This window comes from Mirounga leonina, unplaced genomic scaffold (genome assembly GCF_011800145.1).
Source record: "Mirounga leonina isolate KUSES-001 unplaced genomic scaffold, KU_Mleo_1.0 Mir_151, whole genome shotgun sequence".
Lineage (NCBI taxonomy): Eukaryota > Metazoa > Chordata > Mammalia > Carnivora > Phocidae > Mirounga > Mirounga leonina.
Window position 1 is genome coordinate 11,457,141 of NW_023270377.1, and position 19,848 is coordinate 11,476,988.

General features: G+C 48.2%; 1 protein-coding gene across 1 annotated transcript in view; it reads left to right on the forward strand.

Annotated features, from left to right (window-relative positions):
* The first annotated feature begins 669 nt into the window (after positions 1 to 669).
* Positions 670 to 19,848, forward strand: part of IRS1 (insulin receptor substrate 1) — a 60,996-nt gene continuing 41,817 nt past the window's right edge. The window contains exon 1 of the mRNA XM_035006992.1: positions 670 to 5,434. Coding sequence (XP_034862883.1) covers positions 1,703 to 5,413 — 3,711 coding nt within the window. The 5' untranslated portion in view covers positions 670 to 1,702 and the 3' untranslated portion in view covers positions 5,414 to 5,434. The remainder of the gene's footprint in view (positions 5,435 to 19,848) is intronic.

Below are 19,848 nucleotides of genomic sequence, written 5' to 3' on the forward strand. Positions count from 1 at the left end.
GATCCCTCTTTTCATTTCGGAGTGATCAGAATCCCCCAACATATGCCCTTGGGCGCACCTCTGTTCCTTCGAAGTACCTCCCTGCAGTGATTTCGGGGATTCCAAGGTGGAAGGCTGGCCCAGAAGTCCCTTAGCAGACCTTATAAAAATACAGATTTCCGCGCTGTGGCCTATCACCCTGAAACTGAAATCTAGGTTTTATATTTTCTGGGAGAAAAAGGCTTGACTAGAAACCTCCCTCTCTAGGGGTTGATCTTACCTGTTAGGTAAGATCTAGCCCAGCTCCCGCGCCCCCTCCTCCCCGGACCCTCCCACTCAGGGCCCCGTAGCCGCAGTGCCCCCCCCGCCGCCCCCCACCCTCACTCCTGCGTCTTCCCGAGCTCGCCCCCCCGCCGCCGTTTTCCCAGACTCCCCTCGTGCTTTCGGGTAGCCACCCAAACACACCCGCCCGCACCCGCGGCGGGGATTCCTGCGGGCCGGGGGCGCCCCGGGCGGCGCGCGCGGAGGACGGCTCTGCGCCGGGGCGGGCGGCCGCGCAGGGGCGCTGCCCAAGCGCTGCTCCGGGGCCCGGCGCGGGCGCCGCGGCGGCACGGTCGGGGGGCGGAGAGGGGCGGGCGCGGGGCGGGCTCGGCCGGGAATGTAGAGACCCGGGCGGGAGCCTCCCGGCGGCGGCGGCCGGGCTGCGGAGCGCGGAGGCTCCGTCACGTGTTTTCTCCTCCGAGTGAGACGGCGCACGGAGCCAGACACCGCCGCTTGTTTTGGTTGGGGCTCTCGGCAACTCTCCGAGGAGGGGGAGGGAGGAGGGGAGAAGTAACTGCAGGGGCAGCGCCTCCCGGGGAAGAGGCGTCTTCCCCGACTCCTTCCCAAACCTCCCTCTTTGCCTCCCGCCCTCGTCCCCTCCCCTCCTCCCCTGCCGACTGGAGCGAGGGGCAGGGATGAGCCTGTCCCTCCGGCGCGTCCCCAGCTCCCTCGGCTGCCCAGTAGCGGTTTGCGTGTTGAAGGCACTTTCTCCGCCCGCCGAGATGGGCCCGAATGGGGGCTGCAGCGGACCCGTCCGCGGACGGCGGCAGCAGCAACAGCCGCAGCGCCGCGGTCTCTGCGACTGAGCTGGTATTTGGGCGGCTGGTGGCGGCGGGGCGGTTGGGGGGTGGGAGGAGGCGGAGGAGGAGGCGAAGGAGGAGGAGGAGGGAGAACCCCGTGCAACGTTGGGACTTGGCAGCTCGCCTCCCCCTGCCCAAGGATATTTAATTTGCCTCGGGAATCGCTACTTCCAGAGGGGAACTCAGGAGGGAAGGCGCGCGCGCCTGGAGGGGCAACGCGGGGACCCCCGGCCGCCGCCGCCCGCCTGCGCCAGACTCCAGCCCGGGCGGCGAGAGATGCATCTTCGCCCCTTTCTGGCCGCGGCGGCTGCGAGGAGACTCGGTTCTCGGAGGATCCGGGCTTCACTCACCCTGGACGCACTGCCTCCCCCCCGGGGCATGAAACGCCCGTAAACTCCGGCCGAGGCCATCTCCTGGGCGCAGCAGCTGCGTCCCCGTTCGGCTGCCCCTCCCCGGCGCGGGGGGCGGCGTGGTTTTCGGAGTCGGGGGTTCGGCAGTCTCCAGCCCTGTTTGCATGTGCGGGGCCGCGGCGAGGAGCCTCCGCCCCCCACCCGGTTGTTTTTCGGCGCCTCCCTCTCCTCGGCAGCGGTGGCGGCGGCAGCATGGCGAGCCCTCCGGAGACCGACGGCTTCTCGGACGTGCGCAAGGTGGGCTACCTGCGCAAACCCAAGAGCATGCACAAGCGCTTCTTCGTGCTGCGGGCGGCCAGCGAGGCGGGGGGCCCGGCGCGCCTCGAGTACTACGAGAACGAGAAGAAGTGGCGGCACAAGTCGAGCGCCCCCAAACGCTCGATCCCCCTCGAGAGCTGCTTCAACATCAACAAGCGGGCGGACTCCAAGAACAAGCACCTGGTGGCCCTCTACACCCGGGACGAGCACTTTGCCATCGCGGCGGACAGCGAGGCCGAGCAGGACAGCTGGTACCAGGCCCTCCTGCAGCTGCACAACCGGGCCAAGGGCCACCACGACGGGGCCGCGGCCCCCGGGGCGGGAGGCGGCGGGGGCAGCTGCAGCGGCAGCTCGGGCCTTGGGGAGGCTGGGGAGGACTTGAGCTACGGGGACGTGCCCCCAGGACCTGCGTTCAAGGAGGTCTGGCAGGTGATCCTGAAACCCAAGGGCCTGGGTCAGACAAAGAACTTGATTGGCATCTACCGTCTCTGCCTGACCAGCAAGACCATCAGCTTCGTGAAGCTGAACTCGGAGGCGGCGGCCGTGGTGCTGCAGCTGATGAACATCAGACGCTGCGGCCACTCAGAGAACTTCTTCTTCATCGAAGTGGGCCGTTCCGCAGTGACAGGACCTGGGGAGTTCTGGATGCAGGTGGATGACTCTGTGGTGGCCCAGAACATGCACGAGACCATCCTGGAGGCCATGCGGGCCATGAGCGATGAGTTCCGCCCTCGAAGTAAGAGCCAGTCCTCCTCCAACTGCTCCAACCCCATCAGCGTCCCCCTGCGCAGGCACCACCTCAACAACCCCCCGCCCAGCCAGGTGGGGCTGACGCGCCGCTCGCGAACCGAGAGCATCACCGCCACCTCACCGGCCAGCATGGTGGGCGGCAAGCAGGGCTCCTTCCGTGTGCGCGCGTCCAGCGACGGCGAAGGCACCATGTCCCGCCCGGCCTCGGTGGACGGCAGCCCTGTGAGTCCCAGCACCAACAGGACCCACGCCCACCGGCATCGCGGCAGCTCCCGGCTGCACCCCCCTCTCAACCACAGCCGCTCCATCCCCATGCCTTCTTCCCGCTGCTCGCCTTCCGCCACCAGCCCGGTCAGCCTGTCGTCCAGCAGCACCAGCGGCCACGGCTCCACCTCGGACTGTCTCTTCCCGCGGCGGTCTAGTGCTTCTGTGTCGGGTTCCCCCAGCGATGGCGGCTTCATCTCCTCCGATGAGTACGGCTCCAGCCCTTGCGATTTCCGAAGTTCCTTCCGCAGTGTCACCCCGGATTCCCTGGGCCACACGCCACCGGCCCGCGGGGAGGAGGAGCTGAGCAACTACATCTGCATGGGAGGCAAAGGGTCCTCCACCCTCACCGCCCCCAATGGTCACTACATTTTGCCTCGGGGTGGCAACGGTCACCGCTGCGTCCCAGGAGCTGGCTTGGGCACGAGCCCAGCCCTGGCTGGGGATGAAGCAGCCAGTGCTGTAGATCTGGATAATCGGTTCCGCAAGCGGACTCACTCCGCGGGCACATCCCCTACCATTTCCCACCAGAAGACCCCATCCCAGTCGTCTGTGGCTTCCATTGAGGAATACACAGAGATGATGATGCCTCCCTACCCGCCAGGAGGTGGCAGTGGAGGCCGGCTGCCTGGCTACCGGCACTCTGCCTTCGTGCCCACCCACTCCTACCCTGAGGAGGGTCTGGAAATGCACCCTTTGGACAGGCGTGGGGGCCACCACCGCCCAGACTCCTCCACTCTCCACACGGATGATGGCTACATGCCCATGTCCCCAGGTGTGGCGCCCGTGCCCAGCAGCCGAAAGGGCAGTGGCGACTATATGCCCATGAGCCCCAAGAGCGTGTCGGCGCCACAGCAGATCATCAACCCGATCAGACGCCATCCCCAGAGAGTGGACCCCAATGGCTACATGATGATGTCCCCAAGCAGCAGCTGCTCCCCGGACACTGGAGGCGGACCCAGCAGCAGCGCCGCCCCTTCTGGGAGCAGCTACGGCAAGCTGTGGACAAATGGGGTAGGGGGCCACCACGCTCACGCCCTGCCGCATCCCAAACTGCCCATGGAGAGCGGGACTGGCAAGCTCTTGTCTTGTACTGGGGACTACATGAACATGTCGCCAGTGGGGGGCTCCAACACCAGCAGCCCCTCCGACTGCTACTACGGCCCGGAGGACCCCCAGCACAAGCCAGTTCTCTCCTACTACTCATTGCCAAGGTCCTTTAAGCACACCCAGCGGCCTGGGGAGCTGGAGGAGGGTGCCCGGCACCAGCACCTCCGCCTTTCCTCCAGCTCTGGCCGCCTTCTCTATGCTACAACGGCGGAAGATTCCTCCTCGTCCACCAGCAGCGACAGCCTGGGCGGGGGATACTGTGGGGTGAGGCCGGACCCTGGCCTCCCGCATGTCCACCATCAGGTCCTGCAGCCCCATCTGCCTCGAAAGGTGGACACAGCTGCCCAGACCCACAGCCGCCTGGCTCGGCCCACGAGGCTGTCCCTGGGGGACCCCAAGGCCAGCACCTTACCTCGGGTCAGGGAGCAACAGCAGCTCCCGCCCCTGCTGCGCCCTCCCCCGGAGCCCAAGAGCCCCGGCGAATATGTGAATATTGAATTTGGGAGTGATCAGCCAGCTTATTTATCTGGTCCTGTGGCTTCCCGCAGCTCGCCTTCTGTCAGGTGCCCATCCCAGCTCCAGCCAGCTCCCCGAGAGGACGAGACTGGCACCGAGGAGTACATGAACATGGACCTGGGGCCAGGCCGGAGGGCGACCTGGCAGGAGAGCGCTGGGGTCCAGCCAGGCAGTGCGGGCCCTGCACCTCCCGGTGCTGCTAGCATGTGTAGGCCTACGCGGGCAGTGCCCAGCAGCCGGGGGGACTACATGACCATGCAGATGGGCTGTCCTGGGCAGGGCTACGTGGACACCTCACCAGTTGCCCCCGTCAGCTATGCCGACATGCGGACAGGCATCGTCGTGGAGGAGGCCAGCCTTCCAGGGGCCACAGCGGCCGCTCCCTCCTCATCCTCTGCAGCCTCTGCTTCCCCCACCGCGCCTCCAAAAGCAGGGGAGCTGGTGGCCCGCTCTTCCCTTCTGGGGGGCCCCCAGGGACCTGGGGGCGTGAGCGCCTTCACCCGGGTGAACCTCAGTCCCAACCGTACGCAGAGTGCCAAAGTGATCCGTGCGGACCCACAAGGGTGCCGGAGGCGGCACAGCTCTGAGACCTTCTCGTCCACACCGAGTGCCACCCGGGCGGGCAACGCGGTGCCCTTCGGAGGGGGGGCTGCTGTAGGGGGCAGCGGTGCTGGCAGCAGCAGCAGAGAGGATATGAAACGCCACAGTTCTGCTTCCTTTGAGAATGTGTGGCTGAGGCCTGGGGAGCTCGGGGGAGCCCCCAAGGAGCCGGCCCAAGTGTGCGGGGCTGCTGGGGGTTTGGAGAACGGGCTTAACTACATAGACCTGGATTTGGTCAAGGACTTCAAACAGCGCCCTCAGGAGCGCCCCCCTCAACCGCCCCTGCCCCCGCCCCCTCATCAGCCTCTGGGCAGCAGGGAGAGCCGCTCAAGCAGCCGCTCCAGCGAGGATTTAAGCGCGTATGCCAGCCTCAGTTTCCAGAAGCAGCCAGAGGACCTCCAGTAGCTCAACTGGGCATCACAGCAGGTGCGTTTCACGGTGGCAAAGTCAGAAGACAAATCTGCTTTTAACCTTGTGCTGGAATTCTCTTCCTCCTTGCCTAGGCCCCTCTCCTCTCCTTCCCACTGCTTCCTTAGGGAGTGCTTTCACAGCATGGGGGAGGGGAGGGCACACAAGGGGCTCCCTCCACCAGGACACTTGGCTGACTGTCGATAAACCTGTTGGAGCCTCGGCCCAGGAGGCCTTTCATTTGAGGCTCCCAAGTGAAGTACTTACTGTAGTATTTTCAAAATATATACCCTATGCCAGTTCTGAGGCTTGTGAAGTTCATACATAGCAACCTTGTTCTCTTTACTGAAGTTTTCTTGTGACTGTATATTTAGGTCAGCCCCTAGAAGGAACAGCTCTACAAAAATATTTGTTAGCACAGGGGCTGATCCAAACCCTTCATTTCAGATAGTTTCTTGGAGCTCTTAAGGGTGATCTTATCAAGTTGCTCTGTGTACTTTAATTCTGTGATTTCACAGTACCGAGGCAACATAAATAGCAGTGGAAACATCAGTTTTTATTCTTGCTGCCCTAAAAAGATTCAGGAGTAAGAGCTTGTTTAGGCTGACATATTTAGGGAGAAATACCTGTCTATTTATGACTCTGTAGAAAGCAATTATGGGTGACATTCTCTTTTTGCTCCTGAACCAGGATTTGTGAATTTTTTTTTTTTTTTAAGATTTTATTTACTTATTTGACAGAGAGCAGGAGAGCACGGGCAGGGGGAGCAGCAGAGGGAGAGGGAGAAGCAGGCCCCCCGCTGGGCAGGGAGCCCCATGTGGGGCTCTTGATGTGGGGCTCTTGATCCCAGGACTCTGGGATCATGACCTGAGCCAAAGGCAGATGCTTAACCGACTGAGCCACCCAGGCGCCCCAGGATTTGTGAAATACACTGACCCACCACCTCACAGGCGTGGCTGCTTTTGCATGGGGTCTGCAGTAAAGTCTGCATGTGTCTGGGACCCATTATTAGTGAAGAGATAGGAAATTCATCCCAGCGTGTCTGTCTGCCTTACAGTTGTCTGTTCTTGCAAAGGCCTGCAGGGAGACATCAGACAGATCATTTGGGGGCTACTGTATATCTTCTGTAAAATTACTTAACATTTTTACGTTGAAAAGGAGTATTATGTTAGGGAAATGCCGAGCTTTGGTTTTGTTTTGCACTGAATGTAAAGGCTAGGAGTACTCTTCCATTTTTAGAGCATTTATTGTTTGCCTTTAAGTGCTGGAATAGACACCTCAGTACATGTTGAAAGTTGGCTTTACGTCTTCTGTGGCTAAGGCTCTATTGAAAATGAAAAACATTTGTAATAGGAAATTTGCCTGTCCTTCATTCTGTTGAGCCTGTTTTCTGGTGGTCATAATTGTGGGAAGAAGAGAGTATAGTCTGCAAATAATGTGATGAGTTGGCAGTGCAGAAGTTTCCAGCATTTGGAAACACTTTATTCTGACAAACTGATTATCTTGTGATAGTCTTTTTGATGTATACTTCATAGAATGAGCTTTTAAATATGTGTCCATTCATAAGAAATTGTGCATTGGGTTCCTCTTGGTAGGTATTTGTTTATTATGTAGTCTCAGTCTCCTTGATTCTAACCAGCTTCTAATATTTGACCCATATCATGTGCTGGTTTCTAGAACAAGATATAGGTACACATTCAGACTAAGATTTTAGGTGAGATGATATAGAAAGCATTATTTGATTAGCATTCAGTGTTTATTTTCGTGATTGACTAGAAGAGATTTAATTATATTTGTCAACATCAAAAGTTAAAAACTTTGGTTATTTTTAAATGATAAAAAAATGACTTTTTAAGGAATGTGAATCCCTCTAATGCTTTAACCATTTATGTTGCAAAATGTTTCATTTATAAAGTAATGAGGATTTGTAGGAAACAAACCCAGCAGAGCCAAAATCTTCATTTTAGAGAAGACGAAAGAAGAAGCTAAGAAACAATAAATTTTCCTCACCTGTTTTCTTAGTTTGAATAGGTTTCTTTTTATAGAGAGAAGAAATAATATTTTGCTCTGAAAGAAATTGATGACCAAATAGAGTTTTCCTCTCTTAAAGGAGCTTTAAAATAAAGTCCTCTTTATGTGGAAGGTACATTAAAAACAAACTAACCAAAGCAAAACGATCTTCTATTCTTAGCTTTCTTAGGGAGAATGTAACATTCTGGAATAAACTTATAATCATATCCCTAATAATCTTGGAGTAAGCAATACACCATGCTTGGACAGCCCCATGGCAGAAAAATTCTACAGTGTGTATTTTGTAAGCTGTAGATGGAGAGATGAGAGGTGTTTGCAGTGTGTTTTAAATGAGGCACCAAATGCTACTTGACACCCTTCCATCCTGAACTCTCCCTCCTTTGCCCTGTTGAGTTTAAAGATGTGATCTGATCGTCAATTAGCTGAAACGAAAAATCCGACCTTCCTTGGCAAACAACTTTTCCTGGGAATGAGTATTTTAGTTGTGAAAACATCCTTTTCCTAACTTCCTCAGAAATTCCTATCTTTGCCCCTCTCTTGCTCGTGGCTCTGGTAAAACCTGAAACAGGAACGGAATGGGGAGCTAGAAGGGGTGTGTGCTCTCTCCCAACCCCTTATTTTAAACATTGAGGCTTGTCTAGTATTTTTCACTGACTGTTAAAGGAGAACATCAGTGAGGCAGCTCAGGTGCTCAGGACTGGCGCTTGTCCTTCCCAGTGACCTCATGTCCAGTTACCAATTTCTGTCCACCTGTGCCTCCTCTAACTTCGTTCTGATTTTGAGTGCTTGTTTTCCAGCATCCCCTTCTCCATTCCCTTTGTTTCCCACCTCTTATTTCATGTTTCCGGCCTTGTCTTTTTTTCTCTTTTTCTCCATTTCAGAATTTCGCAGTCCTTGTGGCCTAGTCTCTGCAGAGAGTGGATTGAGAGCCCAAGAGGACAGAAAGGACACACAGCAGCCCAGTTATCTTTAACCAGCTTTTACATCAATTTTGTTTTTTGTTTTGAAACTGCAGCTCCGGCAGATAGAGCAGGCTTTGGCAAAGGCGCAGACCCAAGCCGCCCCGTTTAATAAGTTCCCTTTATTTATTTTTTTGTCATTTTGTTATGCCCCCCCACCCCCCAAAAAAGGGGGGCATTTCTCTTCCTTTCACTCCATTTCCTTGTTGTGATTTCACGGAGTCCGTACCTCCAGGACTACCTCTCCTCTCTCCCTCCTCCTCCCTCCTTCCCTTCCCCTCCCTGTGTGGCCTTTTTTGTCTGGCGCATACCGTCTCAGCTCTGGCACTTTCCCGTTTCCCGGGTCACCTCCGCTTCCTGCATTCCTCCCTATTTATTCGGCACTTGGCTCCCCTCCCTCTTCCAAGCCCCTTTCGCCGGGGTTGGGGAATCTGCAGCGGGGCTGAGGCCGCCCTCACAAATCTCCCACCCCGCCCACCTCCGGTCGCCCGGAGGCGCCGCGCTGCCTGGCCCCTTCCCCGCCCCGCCGCGTGGTCCGCGGAGGCTGGTGAGCCCCGGCCTTTCCGTGCAGGTCTGGCTCTGAGGGGGCGGAGCGGACGGGCCCTGATTGGCTCCGGCCAGAGCCAATCTGCGCGAGTATCTGCCGGGCTGCGGAGGGCGCGGGGTGGGGCCTCGGGGCCGGGGCCGGGGTGGGGGCCGGGGGCCTCCGGCTGGGTCCTGCGTTCAGCGGTGGCCCCCGGGGCTGGGCGTCGGGACCACCAGCCCTCCCAACTCTCTCCCTCCACCTCTTCCCTGTAGTGCCTGTGGAACGGAGCCAAATACGCGCCCCCTCCTACTCCCCTCCCAGAGGGTGTTATGCGCTCAGCCTTATTCGTGCATCCAGCCCAGAATCCTAAGAATGAGAAAGTCCAACCAGCCCACTGACAGAGGCCGGAAACACACACTTCCTCTTATTTTTAATTGAGAAAAATCCAGGCCGTGACCATGTGACGTGCCCCATTTTGTTTCCCTCCTCTCTTTACTACGGTTTACTACGACGCCACGTTCCTTCATCTTCCTGTCTGGAAATCCACGAGCACGTGGTTGTAGGATTGATTGGGTTGGCTCAAGATTCTAACATTTATGTCCCTTACTAATGGGAAGGAGGAGGGGGAAAAAAAAAGGAAACACAAGTTCCTGGCTGGAACTGTTTGGGGATCATTCAGGAAAAACTCATTTGGCTGGAAATTGTATTAGGGTCAACACTATATATCGAGCGGCCGCAGTTTGCAAAGCTTGGAGCCAGATAAGATCAACAAAAACTGACCCTTGTAGGCCCAGGGGAGCTCACAGTGAAATGAAAACGCCGGATATAGCTTGCAAATCATGAGAATCTAGAGATTCATTGCAAGGGCCTGGGTACAGTTTGGTACTGAGGTTGGAGGAAATGCTGCTTAAGCTCTCAGAACCAGATTTGTTTTTTTGACCAGTGACAGCCCAAGTGAAAGCTCATCAGGGCAGCCTGGGCTAACTTTCTGAAAGCTTGCTAGATTTGTGTTGTAGCCCTCAAATAACCAACGTTATATGAGATGTATTACTTTATGGGATGGAAAATTTGTTCTGATTTTCCCTTCTAAAATAAAGAAAAGTAAGAGAGAAATTAATGGAGGTGTTCCCCCCTCCCCTTTCCCTCTCCAGTAAGTTTTTTTTTTGCCAGCCAGCCTCCCTCATGCATCACTGAATCATAAGCCCCAAAGGCAACGTTTGTCCATAGGTGTAAATGTAAGGCAGAAGGACTGCCCTGGTGTAAATGTTTTGCCTCATGCAGCTTCTGAGCTATGGGAGAGAGTTTCTCTGTTGTTCCAGAAGACTTGGAGCATCTAACAATCTTCTTAATCTCTGACATTGTTTAAGTAGTTTTTTATGTTAAAAAATAAATCCGTAGAAAATTCCACATATTGTAATCATTTCTCTGCCCCCCAAGATAAATACTGTTATATTGCCTACTACTGTAAGGGACTTGGAATTCAAAAATTCATGCCTCCCCTGCTCCCTGCTGTTTGGTTTTTTTATTTTGTTTTGTTTTACTTTTTTTTTTTTTGGTTGGTTTGTTTATCAGAATTCCTGGAAAATAGCTTTATGTTATCTTGAATGATGCAATGGAAAAAGCAGTTCCTGGGAGCCAGAGATCTTGAGTTGTAACACAGCCTGTGCCCTTCATTAGCTAAGTGACCTTGGGCAGGTCACTTAATTTCTCTGGACCTATTTCCTCATCAGTAACTTGAGAGTTTTGTTCTAAATTATTCTGACCTCCTTTGCAGCACTAAACATAGGAATATTTTGGAGAGAATGACTGATATTCTTTAATGGGTCAGTTGTAATGAGGATTCTTTCTGAAGAAGCTGTTGATGGGGTCATAATGAAGTGTATTAGGATATTCTGTTTGCTCCTGTTCTAGCTTTTGGATCACTCTTTATGGTTTGATTCAGGACTTATTTTAACCTTTCTGGTTTGGAGGGGAGCAGATTTTAACAGACCTTAAGACAAACCCTCCAGACTGTACAAGTCTAAATTTTTGGAACCTTCTCTAGACTGAACTGGGCTCCTCCCTCTCCTCCCCTTTTAAAACATTAAATGTGTGTGAGAATGCAAGTCAACTGCTAGTTCCTTGCATCCTAAGGTCAACTGTTGGAAGCATCCCACCCCAGGATACAGGTCAAGCTTTAACCAATCCATGTCTATGACATTATTCTGTCTTCAATTAGAAATCACCCCTTCTTCTGCAGGTGTTCTGTGTATGGATAATATTTCTCATTTGTACCATCGGAATCCTTCCTTCAGTGAGGTATATCCACTTGAGTGAATAGTAAGGAAATCTGAGAGGCCAACTGAGGACTATAAGAAGTCTTCCACAATTTTTTGTTTGGTTTCAGTTTTCTCTGTCAGGTGTGTGAAAAAGCTCAATATTTCTCTTGCCGGCAGCATGAGTGTTTGTCCAGCTTTTTGTGTTTTAGGATTTTTGATTTGTTAGTTGAGCTGTATACTGCTTTGCTGACCTAGTATTATCTTGGCTGTCAAGATGCCAGTGTATTCAGAAATTCTGACCCTTTGGGTACCTCTGTGTGGATTGCATTAGAATAGTCTATTGACTCTTTCATTCAGAACTTCGTTGACTTATTCTTTTCCAGTCCTTCTGCTACAATCATATATATTTCTTAGCTGTATAGTATATAAATGGTTCCTTTTATTTTGGTGGGTTGGTAATTTTAGGATAATGGAACACTTTGCAATTGTAAGGTTTTGTTTTAAAGCTATTTTCCCAATGATTTCCTCATGCTACAGAGTTACTGGAAATTGTATTCAAGTAAAATAGTGTCTCATGAATTCAGTTTGAAGTCAGTTTCACACTAAAGATTCTGTAACTTTCTTTACCACGTTTACAGTTATGTACTTGATTTATTCCCTGCCTTATAAGTCCGTAGCTAGTGGAAAACTCTAAAAAGCACTTTTTAAAATGTTATTGAAACATGTTTGGAAGTTGTAATCACTTTGAATTTTAATTTAATACAATTACACTCTAATATGTGTATGGTATAATAGTATGCTAATTTCTAACTAATATGAAATAGTTGCAAAAAAAAGTTACTGTAAAGCTTTTTAAAATGATGGTCAGGAAATGTTCTTGTCTGACATCGTGGAAATGGTAGCATCTCTCCCATTCTTGATTCACAGAAAAAAGGGAGAAGATGGATTAGATGAGTATAAGGTACTGTCATCTGTGGAGAAAGGAACATTTTCCATCTTAATAATATTCTTGTTGCAGGCTCTGCTATAATCTATTTGTTAAAATAAAGTTGGTTGGATAAATGTTATTTGTGCTTCCTCAATGAGCCAGTGATCTTTGAATAATAGAGCTTTTAAAAATGATGTGTTTATATTGAAAAGGCAGCTTTTCTTTTTCAAGTCCCCTTCTGCATTTTCATTCATGATGGCAGGAGAATTGAATATGTTGGTCAGTCTATAATTTTAATTGGATCTTCGAATCTATCTTCAAGCAGAGAGGAAATTTTGTGGTTTTATTACCCCTACCCTGAATGTTTAATTGAGTAACGTTTTACTAAGTAAGTATTCACTGCTTTCCTTTTGCCCTTCCATGTTTGTTCCTTTGTTTGCTCCCCGCTCTGTGTCACTTTCTGCCCTCCACCCTGGTCCTGTTTGAACCAAACCCACATACATTGGATGCTAATTGGTTGGCCTGAAGAAGATGCCAGTAAACCCAAGTTCATAAACTTTCCCCCATTTTTTGTTGACCGAAAAATACTTTGATACGAGTTCTCTGATCAGCCCTGACGTATTTAGGTCATGTTGCTGAACAGTTTCACTTAATCTTGAGAAATTGATAGTTGTGTTATGTTTGTTGAAATGATTAAAGAAACATTCTCTCTCTTTTTTTTTTCTTTAAATGTATGTAGCATGGCAAACAAATTCTATTTTGCACAGAAAGTCATGATTCTTAGTTCTAGGAAGGTTATAGATCCATGTGAAACAGGCAAAAATGTAAGAAAGACATTTATAAAAATATAGCAGTTAGTTTAAGGTCTCCAAAATATTCAGTAATTGCTCTGTCTTCCACTGTTATTCATCTATTATTCTCTAAGGATGGTGTCCCTGTTTATTTTAAAATTATTTGAAGGGCTCGCTAGGATACTGGAAATAATCACACTTACCCTTGAATTTTAGGGATTGTGGGAATAATCAGAAGAACATTAGCTTCTCTGGTACAAGATCAGAGGCCACCTGCCTCCCAACCTCAACATGAATGGTCAGCCTTCAGTCAAATAGGCCCCAGACCTCAGTTTCGTGTTGGTCCCATTTCCTCTTTTCTTCAGTAAACAGCAATGAACACCTATTGTGTTCCAATAATGCATATTTTGTTGTAAGAGAATAGGGGTGGACACATGGAAATGGAGGGGGGAAAAAGATAGTGAATGGAGCTCATCCAAGTAATTACCAAATTTCTTCTGGCACAACTTATCTGGGGGAAAAAAAAATCAAGATTCAGGATATGTAATCCATGAGAGTCAGCATTTTTCACATACATACTGGGTGAAAGTGCCCATCTACCTCAGAGTATTATGGTTTTCTTAATCATTCTAACCCTGGCTTCCTGGCTGGCAATAACACCAGCTCACTTAAATAGCTCATGAGCCTCTTGAAACTATTTGGAAGAGTGGCTCCCTTTTAGATATTCAGCTGGCAAACATAATATTAGCAAGAAGTAAGAAAAAGATATCTTTGGCTCTTTTGTCCAAGTGAAGCAGTCAGGAGAGGTGTCCAGGTGTTAAATGAACAGGAGTTCATGAGTAGGAAGCATGGGGTGAATATTGGGGCTGTAAAAGAAATTGTAGTCTTTTCTTTCCATCCTAGAAGCTCTATCATTGGAGAACTTTTTTTCCCCTTCGGGTGGGTGGTTTTTATTTTTAGTAGTGAAAGGCTTTAACCCTCTGACCTCTGGTTCCTGTGCTTGCTTCTGGCTGGAAGTATAACCTCCTTTGAGATTTTGTCATTGCTGTTTTTAAGTGTGTTCACTTGCACTCTCTCCGCTTTGATGATGTGCAGTCATATTTGTTTTTAAGTTCAGAGTAGTTTCTTACAGAAACCTAAAAAAGCATTTTTTTTTAAGACCACCTAGTTTTATGATAGCTTGCTGGGTCTATTCACAGTTTTTTTTCTTTCATTTTTTGGTGTTGGCAATTAATGCACATGCTATAAGTAGTTTAAAACAATTTTTTAAAGGTATAAAGTGAAAAATAAGATTCTTTCCCACTCTTGTTCCCCAGCTTCTCTTCTCATAGGCCACCATCGATGCTGGATTTTGTTTATGTTTCCAGAAATGAACTGCTCATAAATTTTGAAGCTTAGTAATAGAGAGTTGGTGGAATGCCCAATTGCTTAGAGTCTTCCATGGAAGAACATGCTCAGATCCCCACGTTTTGCACTGAAGGAGCACGGCAGACAACATACCTCTTACAGTAGACTCGTTGCTTTTTTGTTTGTTTGTTTATTAAAAGGAAAGAGAAAAGTACTCTTTATTTCCCATGCCTCTTGTGACTCTTCAGGTTATAAAAAAAAGCATCATCTAGTATAACCCAGTGATGGGGGGAAAGCATTAGTTAGGAAATGATCTGCTTTTCTAATTTTGAAGCATTTGTGAAGGGAAAGGTGTCCAAGTGTGAGTCTTAATTACTCTGTTTTCTCCCCTGTTTTTCTGCTGAAGTATGTCTGCACATCCCTGCCCCTCCACGGGAGTGAATAACTAGTTCTTAATATAGTGTGGTAGGATTAACTATAAAGGTTAAGGAGCCTTTTGAAGACGTTCTGGTCACCAAGGTCTCCTATTTGTGAGAGTTCAGAAGAATTAAAGCTTTCTATTGGAATAAGCAGAAAGAATGGCAAAAACCATTTCAAATTCTGGGAGCGGGTTATTTTAGTCATAATAATTGCATGTAAATAATAGGATAAATTGTTTAGTGACTTCCTCTCACTCCAAGTATTAATAACTTTGGAGGAAATTAGTGGAATTTAGAGAATCTGTTCCATCTCCTAAGGAGATGTGTATTACTATGAGTATGACTGAGATAATCTCTACTTTGAACCAGAGAGGAACTCGAATAGTTAAAAACATTTATAATTGATGCCCTGATGTTCTTGCTGATTGTGGTCTAGGTACAGTGTGAATAGGATGGAGTAGTTATCATTACAAAATAGAAACTTTCAAGAATATGATAACAGATGACCTTTAAATCACAATTATCAGTATTGTATCATTTTTGGTGACCTGTCAATATGAATATGCTAAGACAATATCAGTTTTCTTCCAGATCATCTGGAGTGAGGAATGAAATTCAACAACCTGCAGAAACTTTTAAGAAAGCTGTTAAAGGATTTAATCTATGAAACAAGCTAGTTTCTTAGGGGTATGCATCATTTAGCTTTGATCTGTAAGAAACCACCCCAAAACCGATGGCCTTAGACCATCGGTCATTTGTTAGATCGCAGTTCTGAGGGTTGGTGATTTAGGCTGTGTTCAGGGTGTGGAGTGCCTGTCTCACCTGGGAAAGCTCACGTGGACGGTTGGATGGTTAGCTGCAGACTGGTTGGTTTAGGATTGTTTCCCTCACTTGTCTGGTGGATGATGCTGGCTGTCAGTTGGTGCTTGCTGTTGATTGAACCACAGCAGGCTAACCCAAACTTTACATAGCATTTGGATGAGCAACCAGCAGCAGTGAGAGAGGGGCAGACGTATTTTTCAAGCCTCTGTTTATATCTCATTTGCTCCTATCCCTTTGTCCAAAGCAAGTCACAAAGCCATGCCCAGTTTCAAGGGATAGAAAAATAGAGTCTTCTTGATGGGAGAAGCCATTGTGTCTGATTTATACATTGTACAAGTGTATTTATAAATGCAGTTGTTTATACCATCATTGACCATTTATTGGTTGCATGTTGAACGCCTAGAATAAAGTTATTCTTAAATGTTTTTAATGAATATTCCTAGCTTTGGATGAAATATCAGTGATTTCCTTCGTATTGGTGCTATCACTTCTTTCCTTCTAATTTTCCTTTGAGAAACATGAAAGCTTATATTGTCTCAATAAACTTTTATTGAGTTCATACTGTGAGTCAGGCACTGGGGACTGAAGTAGGTGTGTCCCAGTCTTCCCTGTGCTTGTAGAAGGCAGAGAACAAAGAAGGAAACAATGAATTGCATTACTGCAAGGTGTGGGGACAGGAAATGATTTGAGAAAATAGTAAATAATGTGGTTCTGTCATTCAGGTTCCTGAAGGGATGGCAAGGACTTTTTTATCACAGATTCAGATCTTTCTTTAGAGTTTGATTCCCTCTTGAGATCGGCCTCTTATGGAATGAGTGAAAGCTGGAAGTTCACCTCTAAGGAAAATGTGAACAATGACTACTGGGGTTTCTTACCAGAGATTGTCGTCTATATTTTTAGTGCCATTGGTGGTTGGTGAAAATAGTTAATGCTCTTTGCCCGAGGCTAGAGGACTACACCGTGTTCAGGCAGCTCCCACAGGCCTGCAGATGAAATATGGCGCTAGAAAGTAGCCCAGAGCCATGGGACATCAGGCATCTTGTACCATCCTCCTCTGTCCCTTCGCCAAGACTGCCTGCCCTTTCCCCACATACACAGCAAGCTGGACCAGAGCAGCACTTGCTCAGAGAATGAGGCTTTTTGTGGGGAGCGGTGGGGAGCAGTGGGTGAAATGGAGCCAAAGACTTCAGTGGTTTGAAAGTCGTGTTCCCACCTGAGCACAGATAGGGACTCTGGTAATGCGGAGCTGCTGATTCTCGGGAAGCAAATGCAGATGGTTGGCAGTATCCCACTCAAAGCCACGGTAGTGGTTTCTTGAACCCTGTCTCAGATCTCTTACCAGCCAGTATTTACATTTTTCCTACACCAGAACCTCGAATGCCTTAACGTTCCTGAGGTTAGAGAACAAAACAAAATCGACACACTGGGTAACATACGTCATATTGGGAGGAGGGAAGGGAGTCCCTAAAGGGTTTTGAGGGGCCCGTTGAGTGGTGTATTTATATCCTGATCTTGGCAGCTCCCACCCACCCCCCAGCTCCTCTTTGGCTTGCCCTTTCTGCCCCCTTCCCAATGCCAAGGCACTCTTTGAACCACAGTTAACAATACCTTCCTTTCAAAGCTGATCCCGTTCCCTCTGGTTAGATTAAGGAATATAAATATTACATGTTTTTCTAAAGAATGGGTAATGACTTGACTTCTGAAAATATTTTACTTCCATTGGTAGGATACCCTGGAAGTCATTGGGATTATAATGAAAACTTTCCCTTTTGCCTAAACTTGTCTCTGTGTGTGTGTGTGTGTGTGTGTGTGTTTGGAGGTGAGGAGGGTTAGGGAATGGAAACTGCATTCCAATAAAAAATGTTACGTTCCTAAAACTAGGTCTTTAAAAATATTTTGCAGCCTGAGCCTTTGGTCCCTCACAAGTTCCTACAAGGGAACCTTCAGACAGTGTACAGGGTTGTTGATTCTCGGGCCTTTGAACTGGGTGAGGAATGTGTCTCAAGTCGGAAAAGGGAATGGTTCATTCGTGCTTTTAGCCTCTAGCTTGAAAGCTGGAAGAATGTTATTGTGTCTTCAAAGCCTCTTTCCCAGCACGCTGTATTAGATGGGCTCCTGGAAAGCCTCTTTGCATTATCAAGTACACAACAGAAACCCATGCCACCCAATTCGATTTAATTCAGTGGCTACTTTTAGGTGCATTTGAAATTAATGTGTCTGTTCTGTAAGAACAGAGCCCCATTCCACTCCTCCCTCTTTACCCCAATTGAGGTGATTTATAGTTATTCACTAGATAAGAAGACTTTTGGTCTTCGTTTGGTGGGGGGGGGGGGCTTGGGGAATATTATTTTAAAAAATAGTGGCAGAGGTATTTAGGAAGGTAAGAGTGCTTAGCTTCCTAGAATTGCGAATGCATTTCCATGGGAAGTAAGTCAAATTGCATTTGCATTGTAAAATCAATACATTTAAATGATCAAAGAAAACATTTAGAGTATGTTATTGGCTGGGTTCAAGTACACCTACCGCCCTGTCTCCCTCCTTGCTTTCAAAAAGTTTACCCCTTCCTGCGGGGATGGAAACCCCCATCCTTGCTCTAGTTACTCATTTCCCACCCCTCTTTGCTAATAAAAATTGTGAGTGTGTTGAGAGCAGACGCCAGTGTCCGAGCCCTTGCCAAATTAAAAACTTGTTTATCAACAGTCCAGAGGATAGTTGTTGAAGCAAGGCAGAGGATAGCTTTAGAAAAGTCCCAAACAGAAACAATGCTATGGATATATTCTGGGTACCTCAAACCATTTCATTCGCTGGATATTTTAAAAATCAAATTCAAGGGGTACCTGGGTGGCTTAGTCAGTCTGCCTTTGGCTCAGGTCAAGATCTCAGAGTCCTGGGATTGAGCCCCATGTCCTTGGACTCCCTGCTCAGCGGGGAGTCTTCTCCCTCTCCTTCTGCCCCCCCCCCTTTGTGTGCTCTCTCTCTCTCCCAAATAAATAAAATCTTAAAATCAAATTCAAATTGAGATTTCACATGATATTAAACATAATCAAACAAAATGACAAGAGTTCTTGCAATCTGATAGGACTGGAAATGCAGGCTCCAGTGAAATTAATTAGTCGCCTCATTCCTGTCTGAAATCCTGGGATACTTCCTCTGTTTCCCCCAAACCATTCTTTTAAAGGTTGACGGAAACTTTGCTTTATTTTGAGGAGTTTTATTTCTCTGCTTCCAACAGTCCTTTACCAATTTTTCTTGTATTAGTTTGGTAGAGTTGTTCTGATGTTAATTGCAGTTTAGTAATGTAGGTCAGACCTTAGTGTTTTCACTGAGGTTTAAAGATACCAAAAGTGATGAGAAAATGATTTGAAAAATAATTATTGTATCATAGTTACCTCTATTTTTAAAAAAGAGGCCAGTTACTCAGTGTGTGATTTGGAGAGTCCCCTTCTAATTTGTGCCCTACGCTCATGCCTTTTCTTCCTCTTGAGTATAAGGTTGCTAGTTAGCCCTTCTACTAAAGTACCAGTAAGATCTGGGAAAAGGAATTAAATTTACATGAATGCATTTTGCCACTGTGGCACTTGTTAGCTACAATGTTAACCTTGGTCTGGGAAGTTGAACCTACTTGCCAAGATAGGAGACTGTTTGCCTGTGTTCTGGTTCCATACTTCATGGAAGCTGGGCTGTTTCGATGGCCACAGTGATAGAATGTGTATTCTAAACTAGTTTGTCACCTTTTATAGCCATTCTTCTTAAACATTGCTTGATATTTCAAGTATTAAGCTAAAACGTAGGGTCCAAGCAATGTGACACATAGCAAAGCATTTGTCACCCTTTGTTCTAAAACCGTGCAACTCCCCAAGATCTTGTAACATAAATGTGTTCTATTTTATTTTAAAGAGGATTTCCGTTTTCCTGGCCCTTCACAGTCATTTGACATTTATGCTACTTTCTAAAACTTAGTAGTGTTTTCTAGCAGGTGTGCAGCTGGTGTTGAGCTAGGCTATTTCTCTCTTCACCAGTGTGGTGGCTAAGTTCGAATGCTTAGTGTAGTGAGTTTGGCATTTGGTTGATACTGTTTGTTGTAGATACTGAATGAATGTGGGACCATATGTTTTTAAACCACAGTATGGGAAGTATGCCAGTACTTCATTTATCTGTAGACAGAATCATATTCTGAATATTCAGGGGGACAGAGAGTTTTTAACTACACTGTTGCTACCTCGCACTTGGTGAGTACTTGTCTGAAATTTTTCCGCTCATTCCATAATTAAGCTGTTGTAGCTACTGAACCTGGACATTTGAAGAAATCGTAACTGTTCATAAAGATAGTGGTGAGGAATTGCCAAGGAGT